Source organism: Jaculus jaculus, chromosome 10, assembly GCF_020740685.1.
Source record: "Jaculus jaculus isolate mJacJac1 chromosome 10, mJacJac1.mat.Y.cur, whole genome shotgun sequence".
NCBI classification, from domain to species: Eukaryota; Metazoa; Chordata; class Mammalia; order Rodentia; family Dipodidae; genus Jaculus; species Jaculus jaculus.
The window spans coordinates 13,271,470-13,292,949 of record NC_059111.1 but is presented as its reverse complement, the minus strand read 5'-3'; the positions used below and the strand labels follow the sequence as shown (position 1 = coordinate 13,292,949).

At 49.9% G+C, this 21,480-nt stretch overlaps 1 protein-coding gene across 7 annotated transcripts in view; it reads left to right on the top strand.

The window, feature by feature from the left end:
• The window catches only part of Megf11 (multiple EGF like domains 11), a 413,620-nt gene that overhangs the window by 132,021 nt on the left and 260,119 nt on the right, over window positions 1-21,480 (top strand). For 6 of the 7 annotated variants that reach the window (XM_045160746.1, XM_045160744.1, XM_045160745.1 and 3 more), the window contains exons 2-3: window positions 9,840-9,943; window positions 15,187-15,288. In XM_045160746.1, coding sequence (XP_045016681.1) covers window positions 9,846-9,943; window positions 15,187-15,288 — 200 coding nt within the window. In that variant the 5' untranslated portion in view covers window positions 9,840-9,845. Of the gene's footprint in view, window positions 1-9,839; window positions 9,944-15,186; window positions 15,289-21,480 lie in introns of those variants that run through there. The other variant, XM_045160748.1, reaches the window with a different exon arrangement.

The window sequence follows — 21,480 nt, the reverse complement described above, 5'->3', positions numbered from 1 at the left end:
GCACCGTGGCCTGGCGTGAGCCTTTGGTGTCGTGCGAAACACGAGCCCTGCGGCTGAGGGTCAGGCTGGGGGTGAGGAGGTTAGAGGAGGAAGCTGGCTCTCCTCCCCTGTGGGTCGGCAAAAGATGTCCCGAGCCTCTTCTCAGTGCAGGTGGTACTCTGGGGACCGGGGACGTAGCGGTGAAGGCAGTGGATGGAGATGCCCGTCCTTGTGAAACGCGTATTCTGTCGAGGTTGTTGCGAGCAGAAGGCCACAAGAGGATGTGAGCGGGTTGTAAGGCCAGAGAAGGAGCTGAGGTCACATGTGGGGGTCATTATAGAAAAGGAGCAACTTCTTGGGCTGGAGAGATGGCTTAGCAGTTAAGCGCTTGCCTGTGAAGCCTAAGGATCCTGGTTCGAGGCTGGATTCCCCAGGACCCACATAAGCCAGATGCACAAGGTGGCGTTTACATCTGGAGTTCGTCTGCAGTGGCTGGAGGCCCTGGGGTGCTCATTTTCTCTACCTGCCTTCTTCTCCCTCTGCCTCTCTCTCTCTCATACAATAGATAAATAAAAAATAAAATTAAGGGCTGGAGAGATGGCTTAGCAGTTAAGCGCTTGCCTGTGAAGCCTAAGCACCCCAGTTCGAGGCTCAGTTCCCCAGGTCCCACGTTAGCCAGATGCACAAGGGGGCGCACACGTCTGGAGTTCGTTTGCAGTGGCTGGAGGCCCTGGCGCGCCCATTCTCTCTCTCTCTCTCTCTTTCTTTCTCTCTGCCTCTTTCTCTCTCTGTCGCTCTCAAATAAACAAATAAATTAATAATAAAAGGAGCCACTTCCAAAGTGGTGACACTTTAGGGACCACAAGTGTGTGGACCTGTGCTGTCACCTCTCCCTCCTGGAGCCCACGACGGGCATCATCAATCACCAGACATACACTCCCGCTCGCTCCCACTTTCTTAGCATGTGTCCTGAGCAGCCACTGTAACCCACCACTGTGATCACAGGAGAGGGACCTCGTCAGGCTCCACAAACAGGACCACTACCATATTGACCCCTGATGCCGGTGCAGATTGGCAGGGCTCTTTGGAAGATAAGGGTGCCCAAAGAGAAGGTTCTGGAAGGTACTAGGTACACGGCCTATCAGAATCGGAATGAGATGGCCAGTAGGAGTAGAACAGGTAGGGGCAGGAGTTTTGCACAGACGGCTATCAGCTTGTTACAGCTGCTGTCGAAGCCATCTGCCTTGTCTGCCCTCTGCCCCGGGAGGCGCATGTTGGCTTAAGGAGCAGCTGGTGCCTGGCCATGTGCAGGCTGCCTCCAGTGGGACAGGATGGGCTCTGCAGGTTCTGCTGGACACCAGGCTAAAGACAGCGCAGGAGCCTTCCATGTTTGTCACCGTGGCCTAGCTCTGCTTAGCCTGCAGGCCCAGCCCAAGCCACAGCAGCAGTCCTGGGCTACAGGATATGAGAAGGTGTCCTTAGCTTGCATGGACTGTGTCTTCCATCCACCTTTCCTTATGCTATCCATTACAAGTCTCATTTACTCTACAAAGTTTCTCTCTCGGGCTGGAGAGATGGCTTAGCAGTTAAGGCACTTGCTTGCAAAGCCTGTGGACCCAGGTTCGATTCCCCAGGACCTACATAAGCCAGATGCACAAAGTGGCGCATGCATCCAGAGTTCATTTGCAGTGGCTAGAGGCCCTGGCACACCTGTTCTCTCCCCCTATCTCTCTCTCTCAACTAAAGAAATAAAAATATTTTTTAAACAATTTTAAAAGTGTGTGTGTGTATTATGCGTGCATTTGGCTATTTGAGTTTCTATGCATATGGGGATGTGTGTGTGCACGTGTGTGCGTGCACATGTGTGTGGAAGCCACAGGTCAATGCCAGGTGTCTTCCTCTATCACTTCTCTATTTTTTTTAACTTTATTTATTTATTTGAGAGAGAGAGAGAGAAAGAGGCAGAGAGGGAGAGAGAGAGAATGGGTGCACCAGGGCCTCCAGCCACTGCAAATGAACTCCAGATGCGTGCGCTGCCTTGTGTATCTGGCTTATGTGGGTCCTGGAGAATCAAACCTAGGTCCTTTGGCTTTGCCAGCAAACCCCTTAACTGCTAAGCCATCCTTTCTAGCCTCTTCTCTACTTTATGCTTATGAAACACGCTCTCTCTGAACCTGGAGCTCACTGATTTCAACTAGGCAAGCTAGCCAGTGAGCCTCGGGAATCCCCCTGCCCCTACCTTCCCAGCACTGGGACTGTAGGTTTGTGACCTCACACCTGGCATTTCATGTACGCACTGGGGGGGGGGGAGGGGTCTGAACTCTGGCCCTCATGCCTGTGTGGCAAACACTCCACCCCCTGAGCCATCTCCCCAGTTCCCTCTGCAAAGTCTTCCGCAGCCTCTACCCTCACTTGCTACTTCGGGTCTCCTGTGGGCAGCGTCCATGCTGTGTTGTGTGTGTGTGTGTGTGTGTGTGTGTGTGTGTGTGTGTGTGTGTGTTCCAGGCCCAGGTAGGTGGTCCAGGAGTCTCCTTAAATCTTTTCGCGCTGTGCCAAGTATGTGCACTGACTGGATCCCTGCCAGCATGTATGAAACACACCTCTTGGCCATTGCCCCTCCCCCACTCCAGTTTGCCAGGCGCAGCGCCCCCACCCACACACCCTCAGTCGGGAACAGAAAATTCCCCACTTTTGGAACCTGCCTCCCCTCCTCCATTGCTTAGTATGCAGGGAGAGGGGACGAGAGGGGAAGAAAGCAGCTGACTTTTTTTTACAGTGTATAAAGTCTCTCCCTTCGAAATGATCCAGGGGCATTTTCTTATTTAATTATTAATGTCTTGAATCAGATGGCAGCCCATACATTAACCTCTGTCACTCCAAATGGAGTCGTCTAATAACCACAGTGGAAGATTGATTTTTTTTTCCTTCAGTTATCTCATCAGCATGTGTCTTTGGGACCCACACCTCAGAGAGAGCCCCGGGAAGTCCTGTTCAAGTGACTGGGGAGAAAATTGTCCCTTTCCGGCATTTTTCGCTGCTCTTCTGTCCCTCCCACTCCCCCCCCGCCCCAGTGAAGTGTCTGAGACAAGATGAGACAGTTTTTCTCAAGTCATTTTCTGAAAGAGTAGCCTGGGACTCAACCCCTCCTCTGAGTGCTCACAAAGTGTCTGGAAGGAGCCTGGAGAGGTGGCTCAGTGGTTAAAGGCACATGTTTGCAAAGACCAAATGGCCCGGGTTCGATTCCCTAGTTTCCACACAAATCCAGGTGACCAAAAGAGGCACATGCATCTGGAGTTCATTTGCAGTGTCGGGAAGCCTTGGCACACCCATTCTCTCCCTCTCTCCTTCTCTCTGTCTCTCTTAAATAAGTAATAATAATAACAAATTGAAAACAGGTATCTGTGGGCTGGAGGGATGACTCAGTGGTTAAGGCACTTGCCTGCAAAGCCTAATAACCTGAGTTCGATTCCTCAGGCATCTGGAGGTCACTTGCAGTGGCTGGAGGCCCTGGTGTGCCCATTCTTTTTCTCTTCTTTCTTTCTGTCTACTTTCAAATAAAATTTAAACATTAAAAAATAAAACATATCTGAGGGGCTGGAGAGATGGCTTAAAGGTTAAGTTACTTGTCTGCGAAGCCTAAGGTTCGATTCCCCAGGACCCATGTAAGCCAATGGCACAAGGTGGCGCATGCATCTGGAATTTGTTTGCAGTAGCTAGAGGCCCTGGTGCGCCCATTCTCATTCTCTCTCTAAGAAATAAATAAATAATAAATAAATAAATAAAGTATTTTAAAAAGACCTCTGAGGACTGGAGAGATGGCTTAGCTGTTAAGGTGTTTGCCAACGAAGCCTAAGGATACAGGTTTGATTCTCCAGGACCCATGTTAGCCAGATGCACAAGGGGGTGCACACGTCTGGCGTTCGTTTGCAGTGGCTGGAGGCCCCGGTGCACCTGTTCTCTATCTGCCTCTCTCTCTCTTAAAATAAATATATAAATAATTTTTTTAAACTATAAAATAAAGGATATCTGAAAGGTAAATAAAGGAAGTTTGTTAGGAAAATGGCATTGCAGTTGGGGTGATGCCCTGGGGCCCCGCCCCACGGAGTCCTTGCTGTCACTACTTGGGGCACAAGGGGGGGCTGCTTCAGTGGCCCTGCCCTTGGCTGAGCAGGGCTGACGACAAGGGGCAGGCTGTCTGTCAAGCAGATGGGCGTGAGCCAGGCTTGAGGAGATGGGCAGCTGTGAGGCTCAACCTGATAGAAGGATAATGGCGAAATTGCTTTGTGCTTTGTTGGTTGATCGATCGATCCATTGACTGAGTGAGTGATTGCTGTGCTGGGGATGGAACCAAGGGCCTTACACTTGCTAGGCACTGTAACACTGAACCATTCCCTTAGCCCAGATGCATCTTTTTTGTTTCGTTTTAAACTTTAGTTTTTATTTGTTGAGAGAGAGAATGGCTGCACCAGGGCCTCTAGCCACTGCAAACGAACTCCAGACGCATGCGCCTCCTTGAGCATCTGGCCTACGTGGGTCCTGGGGAATCGAACCTGGGTCCTCTGGTTTTGAAGGCAAATGCCTTAAGCAATAAGCCATCTCTCCAGCCCCAGATGCATCTTTTTGAGTGGGCCATGATCCAGGAAGGAAGCTCTGAGTGCTGGGAGGGCTCAAGGGGAGTCATCTCTTCCCACTAGTGCTGTAAACCCTTCTCTCACTGCCCACGCTCAGAGACAGGCTTGGCCTGGTTTGGGGAATGAGAGTCCACAGGGATGCAGTCCATTATGGTGGGGACGGCATGATGACAAGAGCATGACCGCGCTGGTCACATGTGTCCTTAGCCAGAAAGTGCAGAGTGACAAATGTTAGCGCTTTGCCTGCGTTCACCTTTTTATCATCATCATCATTATTCAGTTTGGGATCCCCGCCCGTGGGATGCCACCCCCCCCAACTTCTGTGGTGTGAATGTAAGGTGTCTTCCACAGGCTTAATGTGTTTGAACACTTGGTCCCCTTGCTGGTGGTGCTGTGTGGAAAGCGGTGGGACCTTTAGGATGGGGAGCCTGGCTGGAGGAAGTGACACCCTGAACGTGAGCCTTGAGGATCTGAAGCCTGGCCCCGCTTCCTGTTCACCTCCTGCTCCACGCAGTGTGAGCGGCCGCCTGCTGCCCCCACACGCTCCCTGCCCCGAGGCACTGTGTACCCTGAGACTGTAAGCCGGAGTAAACCCTGCCTCCCTTGTAAGCGGCTTCTTGTCAGGCTTTCTTTTAGCCCCCACACCAATGAGAAAGGAGCTAACACCTTTTCCCACCTCAACCTAATCTAGAAACTTCCTCAGAGACATGCTCAGATAGTTGTCTCCTAGGTGGTGCTTGGTCCAATCCAGTTAGCTGTAGAGATTAACCGTCTTAACTTACTGAGTCTGAAGGTGTTGTCTGGGATGCTGTGGGAAGGAAAGGTGGGAGATAACGGAACCTGGCCAAGCAGGAGTCAGAGCTGTGTGGGGAACAGGAACAGGTGACCCCTTGCTTTCCCAAGGCCTTCTATCTATCTACTTATCTATCTGTCTGTCTATCTATCTATCTATCTATCTATCTATCTATCTATCTATCTATCTACTTACCTTTCTATCTATCTATCATCTATTATCTATCTATCTATCTATCTATCATTTATCTATTATCTATCTATTTATCATCTATCTATAATCTGTCTATCATCTATCTATCATGTATCTATCTATCATCTATCTATTATCTATCTAGATAATAATAATAAATAATAAAATAAATAATAAATAGCTATCTATCATCTATCTATCTATCTATGTATCTATCTATCTGTCATCTATCTGGAGAGAGAGATGGGGGCATGAATATGAACAGGCGCTCTTTGCTGCTGCGATCCACCTCCAGATTCATGCTCCACTTTGTGTATGTGACTTTACATGGACTGGGGAATCAAACCTGGAGCAGTCCCGGTTAGGAGACTTTGCGAGCAAGCGTCTCTGACCACTGAGCCGTCTCTGCGGCCCCGCGCCCCTCGTTGCTTCCCTTGACGTCTGATCAGCCCAACCTTCGCAGATGTGCACAGCCTTTCTGACTCTCCCCAGCCCTCTGCGCCCTGTCCTGGCCAGGCTCAACCCTGTGTCCACTTCAGTCTCCCGGAGGACAGGGGAGCGACAAAAGCGATCTCTGGGGTCCTCGGCAGCCCTCATGCGGTGCAGAGTCTGGGATGTGTGGAGAGGGTTCTGGGTCTCCAGGGCGGAGGTAGGGAGGGGAGTGAATGGGGCCATGAGAGTTTCTGCACTTCCCACACTCTGCAAATCAGGCAGGCACCCCAGGATCCCCCTCCTTTCTCCCAGTGTATTTGCACATGAATTTGCCATCCAGGGAGATTAGCAAGATGATTTCCAGGTCCCATGCAGAACGTAAAACCTCATCAGCCATTAATTCAGACCCCCCCGTGTTATACCACATTTGTGACGCTTTGTTTATCACTGAGAGAACTGCTGAGAGAGAAGTCGCCAAGGAAGTGACTGGGGTGGGGTTGAATGGTTAACCTTTTGGAAGACAAGAGCTGCTTGTGGCTGCACTCTGAACACACACGGGGGCTGGGAGATGTGGGAAATGCATCCACTCTCGTCTGCCCCCAAGGAGACTAAGTGGTCCTCGCCTGGACATGCAAGGCCCGAGGCATAGTTCCCTAGTCCTTGAAAGCCTGAGGACTTTCCAGTGTCAAAATGTCAGGCTGGAGAGATGGCTTAGTGGTTAAGGCACTTGCCCACACAGCCAGAGGACCCAGGTTCATTTCCCAAGGACTCACATAAGTGAGATGCACAAGGTGATGCATGCTTCCGAAATTCATTTGCAGTGGCTAGAGGCCCTGACACTCCCATTTCTCTCTTTCTCTCTCTATATATATCTGTCTTTCTCTCTCTCTCTCTCTGTTTCTCAAATAAATAAATAAAAATGTTTCCTAGCGTTGGAGAGATGGCTCAGTGGGTAAAGTGGTTGCCACATGAGCACAAAGATCTGAATTAAAATCTCCAGCAACTACATAAAAGTTGCACATGGTGGGCTGAAGAGATGGTTTAGTGGTTAAGGCACTTGCCTGTGAAGCCTAAGGACCCAGGTTTGATTCTCCAGGTCCCACATAATCCAGATACACATGATGGCGCATGCATGTGGAGTTCCTTTGCAGTGGCTACAGGCCCTGGGCATCCCCATTCACACACACACACACACACACTCTCTCTCTCTCTCTCTGTTTTTAATCAATTAATCAATAAAAATCAATCTAAAAAAAAGTTGTGCATGGCGGCACATACCTAGAATCCCAGCTCTGGGGAGGCAGGGCAGGAGGATTGCTAGGGCCTGGTGACCAGCTAGTCTAGCTGAATCACTGAGAGATCCTGTTTACAAAAATAAGGTAGGGGGCTGGAGAGATGGCTTAGCAGTTAAGGTACATCCCTGCAAAACCTAAGGACCTAGGTTCAATTCCCCAGGTCCCACATAAGCCAGATGAACATGGTGACACAAGCATCTGGAGTTTGTTTGCAGTGGCTAGAGGCCCTGGCGTGCCCATTCTCACTCTCTCTGTCTCTAATAAATGAATAAATAAAAACAGAATCTTAAAAAATTAAGGTAGGGTTGGAAAGATGGCTTAGTGGTTATGGCGCTTGCCTGCAAAGCCAAAGGACCCGGGTTTGATTCCCAAGTATCCACGTTAGCCAGATGCACAAGGTGACACATATGTCTGGAGTTCATTTGCAGTGGCTAGAGGCCCTGGCATGCCCATTCTCTCTTTTTCCCTCTATCTGCCTCTTTCTCTGTGTCAAATAAATAAGTATAAATGAAACATTAAAAAATAAGGTAGAGGCTGAGGAAATGGCTTAGCAGTTAAGGTGTTTGTCTGAGAAGCCCAAGGACCCCGGTTCAACTCCCCAGGACCCATGTAAGCCAGATGCACAAGGGGCGCATGCGTCTGGAGTTCATTTGCAGTGGCTGGAGGCCCTGGTGCGCCCATTCTCTGTCTCCTTCTACCTGCCTATTTCTGTATCCCTCTCTCTCTCTCAAATAAACAAATGAAAATAAAACATTTTAAAAAATAAGGTAGAAAACAATTGAAGCAGACACAGGAAGTTGACCTCTGGCCTCCACAGGCATGTACACATACTTGCACAGGCACTCACACCCATGTGTGCCACACAACATATGTATATATGAATATATACATATATATATATATATATATATATATATATATATACATACATACATACATACAACACACACAAAGCAACATAAGAATACATGCCAAAAAATTATTTTCTATAACATCTCAATCTCACTTATTAGAAGTTGCATTTCTTGGGGCTGGAGAGATGGCTTAGTGGTTAAGGCACTTGCCTGTGAAGCCTAAGGACCCAGGTTCAATTCCCCAGTAACCACGTAAGGCAGATATACAAGGTGGCACATGCATCTGGAGTTTGTTTGCAGTGGCTACAGGCTCTGGAGCGCCCATTGTCTCTATATCTGCCTCTTTCTCTTTCTCTCTTTCTCACGTAAATAAATAAATAATAAAAACATTTTTAAAGAAATTGCATTTCTTTCAGTATCAAGGGTTGAGAAGAAAAGCTATTCTGAATTCACTAAAGTGTTTAAATAAATCAAGATAGCATCTATATACATATGAAAAAGAGTGCTATCTCTGAGTCATGGCGTTTGGTCAGCTTACAGATAATGGTGATTTCCAGCTACCCTGGCGGTGTCCCCCCCCCCTCGCCCTGCCCCCAAGGTCAGCAGCCCAGCAGGTGGGAACCTTTAGACTTGAAGCTGATCTGTAAGGTAGTAAGGCCACCAGATCCTGGAGAGGAGGGCAGGAAGGACCCGTGGGGGGCCCGGCAGCCACTCCCACCTGGGTTATTCTAGGGCCTCTTCACGGAGTGGTGTGGTGGGGGGTCTCCCTTTTAGAAAACAGGCCGGTTGTCACGGAATACCTGTCACGTGATGTCACTTCAGGGGACAGGATAAACTCGGCTTAAGTGGCTCCCTTAAAGCCCTTGTTAGCTGTCTCAGCATTTCATCCCACAGTGGCAATGACATATCCAGGGACCAAGTTAAATATCCCATAGAAGGCAAAAGAAGCAGGGTTCAGGGTTCTTGGTGGCTTGTGCCCCAAGTGTCCAGAAGGTCACACCAGTCACCTTTCGTCATTTCCTTGTCACAGAGGCAGAGAAGGAGGTGGATGGATCGGCCTTGTTGGAGAGGAAGGGCGGGGTGGGGGCTGAGTCCAGGGACGGATGGACACTTTGACCAAGTTGGTGCATTTTTCTGATGAGAAGATCTATAACTTTCTTTTTGAATTTTATTTATTTATTTGAGAGAGCGAGAGAAGGAAAGAGGCAGGGAGAGAGAGAGAATGAGCACACCAGGGCCTCCAGCCACTGCGAATGAACTCCAGACGTGTGCGCCGCCTTGTACATCTGGCTTATGTGGGTCCTGGGGAATCGAACCGAGGTCCTTTGGCTTTGCAGGCAAATGCCTTAACCATTAAGCCATCTCTCCAGCCCAGATCTATAGCTTTCAATAACGTTTCAAGTAGAGATCCTGATGTGGAACTGTGACTTCTCCCCTGACTCCCCACTCTGGTTCCTCAGACCTGGTGAGCTGCTGTGGTATTCGTGATCACCCCACATGTGAGAATCAAGCCCTCCTTAAGTGGTGGGCTGTGGGAAACTTAGTCTGCTAAATGCTGGTTCCGCAATGAACGAATCTCAGTGCCAAACAGATACCAAGACACACCACATGCCCTACAACAGACCAACTGAGCTGAGTCGTCCTCTCCTCTGTTCTCCCCCAGGGCCAGATGGCGCTGCCCGTGGCAAGCTTCCTCGTGGTCTGCCTTCTGGAAGCCGCCCTCACCCTGAACCCTGAGGACCCCAACGTGTGTAGCCACTGGGAGAGGTAAGATGTGGGACTCGTGGCTGGGGTCTCGCATCTGGGTGTAACAGTCTGGGGTGGGGAGGGGCAAAAGCAAATTCTGGAAAGACGGCATCTGTCTTCAAAGGGCCACTGGTCCAACAGGGGCAGGGCAGCAGCTTGGACTAAGGGGCAGGGCAGAGCAGTGGAAACCCCAAGACCCAGCTGGAAGTCAGGGCAGGGCCAGAGTCACTGTGGTTGACAAGGTCCTGTGTGATCCTGAACCCCACCTTGGGTTTGCACTTCCTGTCCATTTTACAGATGAGGAAGTAGAGACCCTGGGAAAACTCCAACCCTATCCACACTCAGACCGATGGCCTGGAATGAGGGGAAGTGTCTGTGATTCCCCCGCCTCCACGATGTCTTGAGCAATGGCTCTTGGGATCATTGGGGTACCTGTCATAATGTCTCTCCTTAGGTCTGGTAGCAGTGTGGTAGGGTGGATGAGTGACCTGCCCTAGGGACAGGGGTGGGGGGTGCCCACTGCTTCTGGTGTTATGGGAGAAGGATGGCCTGCTGCATTCTGACTATAGGACCAGGTCCCAGAGAACAGAGCCGGGTCTCTGCAGATGATCTGACTTTGAAACACAAGGTTAAGGTATTGATTTTGGTGAGCAAAAAGACAGTGACCAGAGACCCAATCAGGAAAAACCGAATTAAACCCCGAAATTGATTGGCCATGCTGACCAGGACGACACTGCCACTTAAATGCTAATAAATCAAATGAATAAAATTAAGACGAAGGCCCCTGGCGAGGCCGATGGGAGAAGAAGGAAGGCGCGTGGGGGCCTCACAAGAGTGGGGGGACAGCTGGTCCCAGGGCAGAGAGAAGCACTTCCTCCCCTGGGGGAGCTGCACCCCGGGGTAGCCTGGGCACTTGACAGCCAGGGGTGGCTGGCTGGAGGCAGAGGGTCCACGCCTTCTCTGGTGTGATGTCTTGTGACTAGATGTCCTGTGTGGAACTGTGACGGTGTTGAGGCTAGAGCAAAGGGCCGTGCTGTGGGGACATAAAAGAATATAAGAAGCCGTGAGTGCATCCCCAACCTAGATTTTCCTGTCTGCTGGCTGTGCGCTTTGGGCGAAGTCTCTGAGCCCAGCCTAGCCCTGCACAGGCTTGTTGGAGGAACAAGGTAGCCAGATTTATGCTTGGTGTTCCGAGGACCACAGAGCTCAATTACTATCTTTTCTTACCAGCAATTCCGGCTCAGGACCAGGTTGTCGCAGATGCCAGTGCCCATCAGGCTCAATGGAAGTGTATGAACAGCAGTCTCTGGGGCTCAACCCCAAAGATTTTTTTTTTTTTTTTTTTCCGAGGTAGGGTCTCACTCTAGCCCAGGCTGACCTGGAACTCACTGTTGTAGTCTCAGGATGGCTTTGAACGCGTGGTGGTCCTCCTACCTCTGCCTCCCGAGTGCTGGGATGTTTGATTCAGTCTTAGAGCTTTCATAATCTTTTGTGTGATCCTGAGAGGCTCCTTGGACCCCTCTTGGTTTCCAGTGGTTGGGGATGGGGTGGGGTGGGAGCTCAATAGACTCTTTCATCATCTGCCCAGGTGAGACATAGTGATTCATAGCCTGGTCTGTGTGGTAGCAGGCCCCAAGAGATCCCTTGTCCCTGCGCCCCTGTCTTCCTTCCCCCAGTGCCCCAGTTTGGGTTTCCCTCTGTCACAGAGTCATCCCTGATGGCAGGGACCACAGTGAGCCCATTCATAAACCAAAACCCGAATAATCTAATTTGCTTAACACGAACACGTCTGGAACACGTAAATACTGGGAGTGAGCGGGCTCTTTAGCCGACAGCCTGGATGGGAGGACAAGGACCCCCCCCCCCCGGTCCCCAACAGTGCAAGCCAGCTCTGGCCCTGGGGAAGAGGCCTTCTGGAATGCCCGATGATAGCAGCCGGCTTCCTTCCCCGCTTTTCCGGCCAGGTTCCCTTGCAAGTTGTGCACGGATGGACCTAGTCTGCCGCATCGTTCCAGAAACACACCCCGGTCCTCGGAGGCTGCTTAGACTTCCCAGCTAGGTTCTTCTGAAGGCTCTGGAGGGCTTCTCGTTAATTATGTCCCTCCACCATAAAAGCCAGCGTACAGACCTCCCCTGGCGCTACAGGATGAATCAGCCCCTCATTAGCATGTTGGCAAGCGAGCAGCATTAAACCACCCAGCCGTGAAGCCAGGGCACACGCTTTCGGTTGCAGACTTGGCGTGGGTCTGGCGGGTCTCCTTGCCGACGTACCCCGCTCAGGGCATCCACGTCTTTGCCCTGATGTCCACTGTGCCTTTCGGTACCAGGACAGAAGGCTGAACCCCTAGGTGCTCAACAAAGGTGGGGAGTCCGTTCAATCCATTCTGTATGCAAGTTTTACTCTCTTTCTTCCTTAACGTGGTTGGGTGGAGAAAAACCTGTCCATGCCTAGCGATGTCATGCAGATGAGGGCCAGTGTCTATTAAATACTTACTGCATACCCAGAAAGCCTTTTCTACTTTCTTTAAGTTTTTTTTATTTTTTTTAATTTGTATTAACATTTTCCATGATTACAAAATATATCCCATGGTAATTCCCTCCCTCCCCACCCCCACACTTTCCCATTTGAAATTCCATTCTCCATCATATTACCTCCCCATTACAATCATTGTAATTACATATGTACAATATCAACCTATTAAGTACCCTCCTCCCTTCCTTTCTCTTCCCTTTATGTCTCCTTTTTAACTTACTGGCCTCTGCTACTAAGTATTTTCATTCTCACGCAGAAGCCCAGTCATCTGGAGCTAGGATCCACATATGAGAGAGAACATGTGGCGCTTGGCTCAGAAAGCCTTTTTTAAATTTTATTCATTTATTTATTTGAGAGAGACAGAAAGGAGAGAGAGGAAGAGAGGCTGTGGGCGCCCCAGGGCCTCCTGCCACTGCAAACAAACTCCAGACACATGCGCCACTCTGCATCTACCTTTATGTGAGCACTGGGGAATTGAACCTGGGCCATCAGGCTTCGTCTTAAGCCACTAAAAGACATCTCTTCAGCCTCCAAGACAGCATTTCGCATGTGTTATCTTCCCATGGCTCTGGGAATTAGATTCTGTTGGTGTTCTTTAATCCCTACCACTTCGTCATGACGTATGTCCCTGGTGTTGGTCATAGATTTATGCGTGAGGGTTACAGCCGAGGCTTCAGTGGCGTGTCCAGGAGATACAGTCAGTGAGTGACAGGCTTCAAACTTGGCCTCAGGGTTTGGGGTTCCAGAACCCGAGCATGGCCCATTTACTTTCCTCCAACTGACGTCCTTGAGAGATGTGGTAGAGTGTCATGGAATTTCAGAGTGGGAGAGGTCTTTGGGAAGCCCAGGTGGATGTCGCGCTGCCTCAGTTTCTCTAGGCCTGGTGAGAAAAAGAGGTTTGGACCATGTCTTCCTAGATCTGTACCTCTGGAGTGCATCTCTAGTGGGTCCTGGCTGGTGGGACACACTCAGAGCCCTCCCTGTAATTCTCGGGTGTGTCAGCAGAATCCCCCCACTTGCCTGCATTCCAGAGGACGTCTGACCACTCCTGCCTCCTGCGGATTTCAGAGTTTTGCCCTTGCAGTCATCAGAGAGCCTACTTTGGCCCCACTGCACCCAGCCCCCTTGCAAATGAACCAACAGTCTCCTCAAGCAAAACAGATGGGCTTTTACAGCCTGGAGCCGGCCATCTGGCCCAGGTCAGCGAGCCTTCTGGGGGAAAAACACGGCTTAATACCAACCTACATGACAATTAATTCCTGACATGCTCCCCAGCCTGCCCGCGAGGCGCGTGCCACACTCCGGCGGCCAGGCTCCGGTGCTCTGTTTTCCCGCCGCTGTGCCGGGGTGCCAGGAGAGAGCCATGCCCCGGTGCAACCCAGGTCCACTTCCCCGTGGCTTCCACCCGCTGTCCAGGGTTACAGCTAATAGACAGGGTGACAATCACTGCTGCTACTGGAACGTCTGGGGACACGTCCTCCGTGTGCCCCCGACTACGCTGGAAGCTGAATAGTCTGGAAGGTCACAAGTGGGGAGGAGGGAGGGGGAGAACTTGAGGCGGTCACTCAGGCTGTCTGATGCTCTGTTCTCTGGTCTATAACGCGAGAATAACAATTCCGTCTGTTTTGATGTAGAGCACTTGATGAATATGAGCTGTTATTGATGTCAGCTGTGTGACTGGGCACGCTGCCTGCCTGAGCCTCAGTTTCTTCCTCTATGTAATGATCCACTTACTTCACAGAGTTGCTCTAAATGCTGGCTCTCATACATGCTCTTTTTTTTTTCTGCGTGCATATGTGTGTGCAAGTGCACGTGAGCATGTGGAAGCCGGAAGAGGGCGTCTTCTTCTGTCCTTCTCCACCTTATTTTTTGAGACGGGGTCTCCCGCTGGACCTGGAGTTCACCAATTCAGCCAGATAAGACGGCTAGTGAGCCCTCGGGTTTTCCTGTCTCTGCCTCCCCAGGGCTGGGGTTACAGGCTCATGCCGCTGCACCTGCCTCTTGTGTTGGTTGCTGGGATGCGAACTCAAAGCCTCGTGCGTGAGTGGCAAGCCCTTTATCCACTGAGCCATCTCCCCAGGCCCCCCAGCAATGCTCTTTAAATACCATAAAAATCTAAGCAAACATATTGTTCTTTTATTTTATTTATTTGAGAGAGAGAGAGAGAGGAAGACAGAGAGAGTGGGTGCACCAGGGCCTCCAGCCACTGTAAACGAACTCCAGATGCATGTGCCATGTTGTGCATCTGCCTTACGTGGGATCTGGGGAATCAACCCTGGGTCCTTTGGCTTCGCTTGCAAATGCCTTAACTGCTGAGCCATCTCTCCAGCCCCATATTGTTATTTTAGAGGGAAGGTCATCCTATGTTGCCTAAGCTGGCCTTGACCTTCTCAGACTGTAGGCATGTATCAATGTATGTGGGTAACATAATATAATTTTTGAACTTTTTGGGTCTGTCTTCCAGAACCACACAGAATAAACCTTAATCTTTTTATTTCTATTTACACACTGATAAATGAAGTGGAATTTGAGAAAATTAGCCAGGCCAAGGTCAGGGAGGATGTGTCTGGGGCCAGCCTGGAGCCGGGGGCGGGGTTTGTAGCTAAGATCCCTGGGGAGAAAGAGGAGAACCAGGAGGGGAAGTCAGAGCCTGGAGCCTGGGGAAGAAGGGATGTCCTGCTTGGGCTTCTGCTGCACTGACCACCACTTTCCTCTCCTGTCTGGTCCCCAGCTACGCCGTAACTGTTCAGGAATCGTATGCACACCCCTTCGATCAGATCTACTACACACGATGCACGGATATCCTCAACTGGTTCAAGTGTACGCGGCACCGGTAAGCGCTCCTCTAGGGGACAGCACAGAGGAAAGACACCTGGCTCTCAGCTTGCCTTGATGCAAGCCAATGAGAGAGCCGTGGCCTGATGCTTCATGAACTGCACATCCCTGGTTTTTTTTTTTAATTTTTATTTTATTTTTATTTATTTGAGAGTGACAGAGAGAGAAAGAGGCAGAGAGGGAGGAAGAGAGAGAGAGAGAGAGAGAAAATGGACCAGGACCTCCAGCCACTGCAAACAAACTCCAGACGCATGCGCCCCCTTGTGCATCTGGCTAACGTGGGGCCTGGGGAATCAAGCCTTGAACTGGGATCCTTAGACTTCACAGGCAAGCGCTTAACCACTAAGCCATCTCTCCAACCCCCTAGTATTCTTTGTACATGTAGATGGGCAGAGCTGCTTTGTTAGTTTTCCTTTCTGGCCCAAGGAACCTGTGGGCAGAACAGGCTGGAAGTTCTGAGTTCATGACCTGGGGAAGGGGCATCTTCAACCAGCGACAGATGGGGGGTTGTTGGCCAGTGAAGCATCCCAGCTTCCTCACTGAGGATGAAAGGCACAGTTCTGACCCACAATTCCACACCCCATTGGTCCTGTGGATGAAGCCAGAGCAGTCTCCCGCTTAGTAGCACGGCCGTGTGCAGCTTCCTGACTCTCTTGTCCACTTCACGCAGTATGTTGTAGGATCACTCCCCAGTACGCTGCCTGTCCTGCAGTCCCTGTCTTAGAATATACTTTTGCAAGAAAATCCAACCTGCTCTGAGCCTCCCTCAAGGCACATATGGCCCCATGCCAAGGCATCGGGCGACAAATTGGCACCTTGGCCAGATCACTCACTGTTGGCAGAGCCCAACCAACACAGACAACTGCCCATGCTAACCCTGCGCTCTGACCTGTGGTCCTGATGATCATGATGTGATTTCATGTCTGTGGGGAGAGAGGACAGGAAGGAAGAGAGGACCCTTTTTGAGGGGTCATCTGGAACACGTCACTTTATTTGGGGATTACCAATGAACCCATAAAACACATATGCCTCGTTCTACCTAACATGCAGGGTCTCGTGAGGCCAGGAGTGGGAGAATACCTTAGAAAGTGCAGGAGACCAGGCAGAGTATGAGGCCTTAGTCACACTGAGGTCGTGTTACTAGAAAATGATCACCCAGACTGGTGGCACACTCTTTTAATCCCAGCACTTGGGAGCTGAGGTAGGAGGATCGCCGTGAGTTTGAGGTCAGCCTGTGTTGCAGTTCGCATTGCTGGTAGAAATCACCCAACCAAGAGCAGCTTCTGGGAAAAAGAGTTTTATTTTGGCTTACAGGCTTGAGGGGAAGCTCCACGATGGCAGGGGAAAATGATGGCATGAGCAGAGGGTGGACATCACCCCCTGGCCAATATAAGGTGGACCATAGCAACAGGAGAGTGTGCCAAACACTGGCAAGGGGAAACTGGCTTTAATACCCATAAGCCCACCCCCAACAATACACTCCCTCCAGGAGGCGTCAATTCCCAAATCTCCATCAGCTGGGAACCTAGCATTCAGAACACCTAAGTTTATGGGGGGACCCCTGAATCCAACCACCACAGCCTGAGACTAATTCCAGGTCAACCCTGGGCTACAGTGAGACCCTACCTTGAGAAACTCAAAAACAGAAAAGGAAAGAAAGGTTGCTGATGTAACTGAATAAGGGGGTGAGGAGGCCGCATAGCCGCCTTTCCCTAGCTGTTTCACGCCCGTGCCCATTCCAGATCCCTTGTTGTCGGTCTCTCTATGAGGTTTGTAGCAGGCGGCAATATTGATGAGGAAATTTACTCTGTGCTAAGAAGCCACAGTCCTTCCTGGCTGGCTTTGGTATTTGGCTTTAAACTTTCCATGAGGCACTGAGCACCGCTGCAATATCTGCCTTAAAGCCCTTGACCGCTGGGCTGGGTTTAGCTGGCAAAGTGTTTGATTTAAGACCTCAGCGGTAACTGGGCGTGGTGGTGCGTGCTTGTAATCCCAGCACTGGGGAGGCTCTCGGATCTACAGACCAACGAGAGACCTTTTCTGAAAGAAAAAAAGAAAAAGAAAAGGCGGACGGCAACACCTGAGGTTGTCCTCCGACCTCCACATGCATGCACACGCAGGTACACGCTCATCCACACGCACACATGCACCCGCCTGTCCACACAAACACACATACACACAGGCAAGTCCCTTGACTGCCAGTACCAACATCTAGGACACCTCAGGGTCGTTCTTCATTGATTTCCCTTGTCTCTTGAGCAGAGAAGACGTTCCACTTTCTTTGTGTGCCTGACCATTTTGGATTGCATTCTGCAGATTACACACGCGCCTTGTGGAAACCAGATTCTGTTATGTTTATCCAGAGAATTGACTTGTGTTGTTTGTTTGTTTTAGCAGCCAGTTAACTTAGCTTAACTCAAATTCTAACTCAGACAGGTCAGGCCTTTTTTGCCTTAGCTGAGCTGCTTGGGATCTGCCCTTCAGACTTGCAATTCAGGGTCCTGGAGTTCAAGCAGAGACTTTTTTTTATTAATTAATTAATTTTTTAAAAAAGATTCATTTTTATTTATTTATTAGAGACAGAGAGATAGAATGAGAATGGACACGCCAGGGCTTCCAGCCACTGCAAATGAACTCCAAACGTGGGTACCACCATGTGCATCTGGCTTACGTGGGACCTGGAAAATCGAACCTGGATCTTTAGGCTTTGCAGGCATGCATCTCAACAGCTAAGCCATTCTCCAGCCCTAATTTATTTTTTATTGGCAACTTTCATAATTGTAGACAATAACCCATGGTAATTCCCTTCCTCCGCCCCCGACCTTCCCCTTTGAAACTCCACTCTCCATCATATCCCTTCCCCCTCTCAGTATCTCTTTTATTTTGATGTCATCATCTTTTCCTCCTTTTATGATGGTCTTGTGTAGGTAGTGTCAGGCACTGTGAGGTCATGGATATCCAGGCCATTTTGTGTCTGGAGGAGCACGTTGTAAGGAGTCCTACCCTTCCTTTGGCTCTTACATTCTTTCCACCACCTCTTCCTCAATGGACCCTGAGCCTTGGGAGATGTAATAGAGAAGTTTCAGTGCTGAGTACTCCTCTGTCACTTCTTAGCACCACGGTGCTTTCTAAGTCATCCCAAGGTCACTGCCATCTGAAAAGAGAAGCTTCTTCAAGCAGAGATTTTTTTTAATTAACAACTCCCATGATTGTAAACAATATCCCATGGTAATGCCTTCCTTCCCCCCAAATTCCACTCTCCATCATATCCCCTCTCCATCTCAATCAGTCTCTCTTTTATTTTGATGTCATGATCTTTCCCTCCTATTATGATGGTCTTGTGTAGGTAGTATCAGGCACTTTGAGGTCATGGATATCCAGGCCATCTTGTGTCTGGAGGAGCACATTGTAAGGAGTCCTGCCCTTCCTTTGGCTCTTACATTCTTTCTGCCACCTCTTCTGCAATGGACTCTGAGCCTTGGAAGGTGTGATAGAGATATTGCAGTGCTGAGCACCAAGCAGAGATTTTTATAAAGAACGTGAGGTTCCCTTTCCATGATTCTGTTTTCTGAGATTTCTTTCTTTTTACCTCATAACTGCTGGGTGCCTTCTGGTCTCATCTCATTCCAAGAATTTCTCTCTGAATTTTTAGTGGCCCATACTATATTGTGCTAGCCTTCCCTGGGGCCACTCTGGGCTTCTAAATGACCACCCTTCACCAGAATCTGCTGTCGGCTTTTACTGTCTCTTCAGGGAGTTGCTTTTTACACCCCCTTCCCCAAGATGTAGTGGCTGTTTGTAAAAGCATTCGTAGCTTTTGGAGCTCTTCCATGGTGACCGCAGCCCCGCGTAGAGAACTGCTGATGGTCCCTTCTAACCTCCCCCAGTCTTGCCAGAGTTGCCTGTGGCCTGTGGCCCCAGCCAGAGGCAGAGGTGGCTGTGGGGGTGGCGTTCCTGAGCCAGCAAGGTGTGGCTCCATTGTCCCAGGCAGCGGCAATTGCGGGTCTCTCAACCCTGGGGGCTGCTTATTAAAATAGGCTGCGTTCCTAGAACATGAATGATTTTGCTAAATTATTGAGTCACTGTGTAGCTTTCCTGTTGACCCGGGGTGGGCATGCCGACAGCTGCACCATCAGTCCACGTGTGTGTGTGTGTGTGTGTGTGTGTGTGTGTGTGTGTGTGTGTAGTGATGGTGGTGGTAGGGGATAGCTTTTTTTTTTGCGAGGTTGCCTTACCTTCTTATGGGATTTTTTTCTCAATTTTTTAAAAAAAAATTTGTTCATTTTTTATTTATTTGAGTGTGACAGAGAGAGAAAGAGACAGAGAGAGAGAGAGAGAATGGGCGCGCCAGGGCTTCCAGCCACTGCTAATGAACTCCAGATGCCTGCGCCCCCTTGTGCATCTGGATAACGTGGGTCCTGGGGAATTGAGCCTCCAACCAGTCTCCTTAGGCTTCACAGGCAAGCGCCTAACCGCTAAGCCATCTTTCCAGCCCCATTTTTCTCAATTTTTTGTTAACATCTTCCATGATTATAAAAAACATCTCATGGTAATAACCTCTGTCCCCCTCACTTTCCCCTTTGAATTTCATTCTCCATCATATCCCCTCCCCATCTCAATCAGTCTCTCTTTTGTTTTGATGTCATGATCTTTTCCTCCTCTTACGATGGTCTTGTGTAGGTAGTGTTGGGCACTGTGAGGTCATGGATATCCAGGCCGTTTTATGTCTGGAGGGAGCACGTTGTAAGGAGTCCTACCCTTCCTTTGGCTCTTACATTCTTTCCGCCACCTCTTACGCATTAGACCCTGAACCTTGGAAGGTGTGATCAAGATGTTACTCAGTACTCCAGTCACTTCTTTCCAGCACCATGATACCTTCTGAGTCGTCTCAAGGTCATTGCCATCCGAAAAGAGAAGATTCTCTATCAAAAGTGAGAGTAGCATTAATATAAGGGTATGAACATTAAGAGAAGTGCTTACTGGGCAGTTTGATGAGCATAGTATATACATTTAGCCAGACGGCAGCAGACGTTACACCCCTAGGGCTCATGACTAGCCCTGTTTTAAGTTTTCAGTATCAGGGATGTATTCCCTCCCATGGCCATTATGGGATTTTTTGACAAAGTAGAATGACCTTAGCTTAATACACTCCCAAATGTCACAGATTTCTCCAGAGACACATGTTGTCGTTTGTCACGAGGGGAGAGCTTTAAGGACGAGGTGGGTTGTCCACACCTGCGTTGTTGAGGAAGCTTCCCCGCCTGGCTGGGGGGGCCCTGTATGAAGTAGGCTGAGACGTCTCGGCCCTGCAGCTCTCTGTGGAGGGGGGCGGGGGGACGGGTGTCTGTCGGACAGGCCCCCCTGGGTCCGATGTGGAAGTGCAATGTGTCCTGTCATTTCCTCTGCCATGTCTCTAGTGGCCATTTCAAATCTGTCCCACTGAGGCCGTTGGTGACAAAGGACTTTGACTACCGATACCCTACCGTCACTCTTTCCTAAGGACTCAGTTTTAACGCCATCTTCATTTTGACTTGTCTCACTCCTTTGAAGCCAGGTGCCAACCAGGGAGAACTGGTGTGGACTGCTAGGTAAAGCCTAGTGGCTTTGCCGTTTAAGTGAGCTGGGTTTGAATCTTACCCCTGACGGTTTTTTTTTTTCCTCTCTCTCTCCCAGGATAGATGTATTTCTTACTAGCCTATATTTGATTGTACAAAAATGACGAGTTTTCACTCATAAATATAAATGCGCCTTGTCAGTAGTCATCTCCCCCATCTGCCTTTCTTGTCTGACCCTGACATTTATTAGCCGTGTGACCGCAAACAAGCCATTAACCTCTCTGAAAGCCAGTTTTCTCATTCATAAGACAAAGGGTGGTGGGTAGGAGAAAAACATAAAGTGAGAATTAAAGCTCTAAAAAGGAAATGAAACTAACAGGGCATGACGGTGGCCCCTGCCTTAGGAGGCTGCTGGGGAAAAATCTCGTCCATAAATCTCTTAACACAGGAACGTGTCTCAAACCTCGTGCCGGCACAAGGACTAGAACCCGGGGCGCTTCCCCTGGCTTTCCGCACAGCGCTCGGGCCTCAGGGGCAGGGCGAGGGCCTGCTGGAGAGACGCTCGCCCTCTGCAGGCTGCACGAGGAACGAACCTGGGTTCCCTCGGTCAGACCCGAGACGGTCCCTTTGCTGGC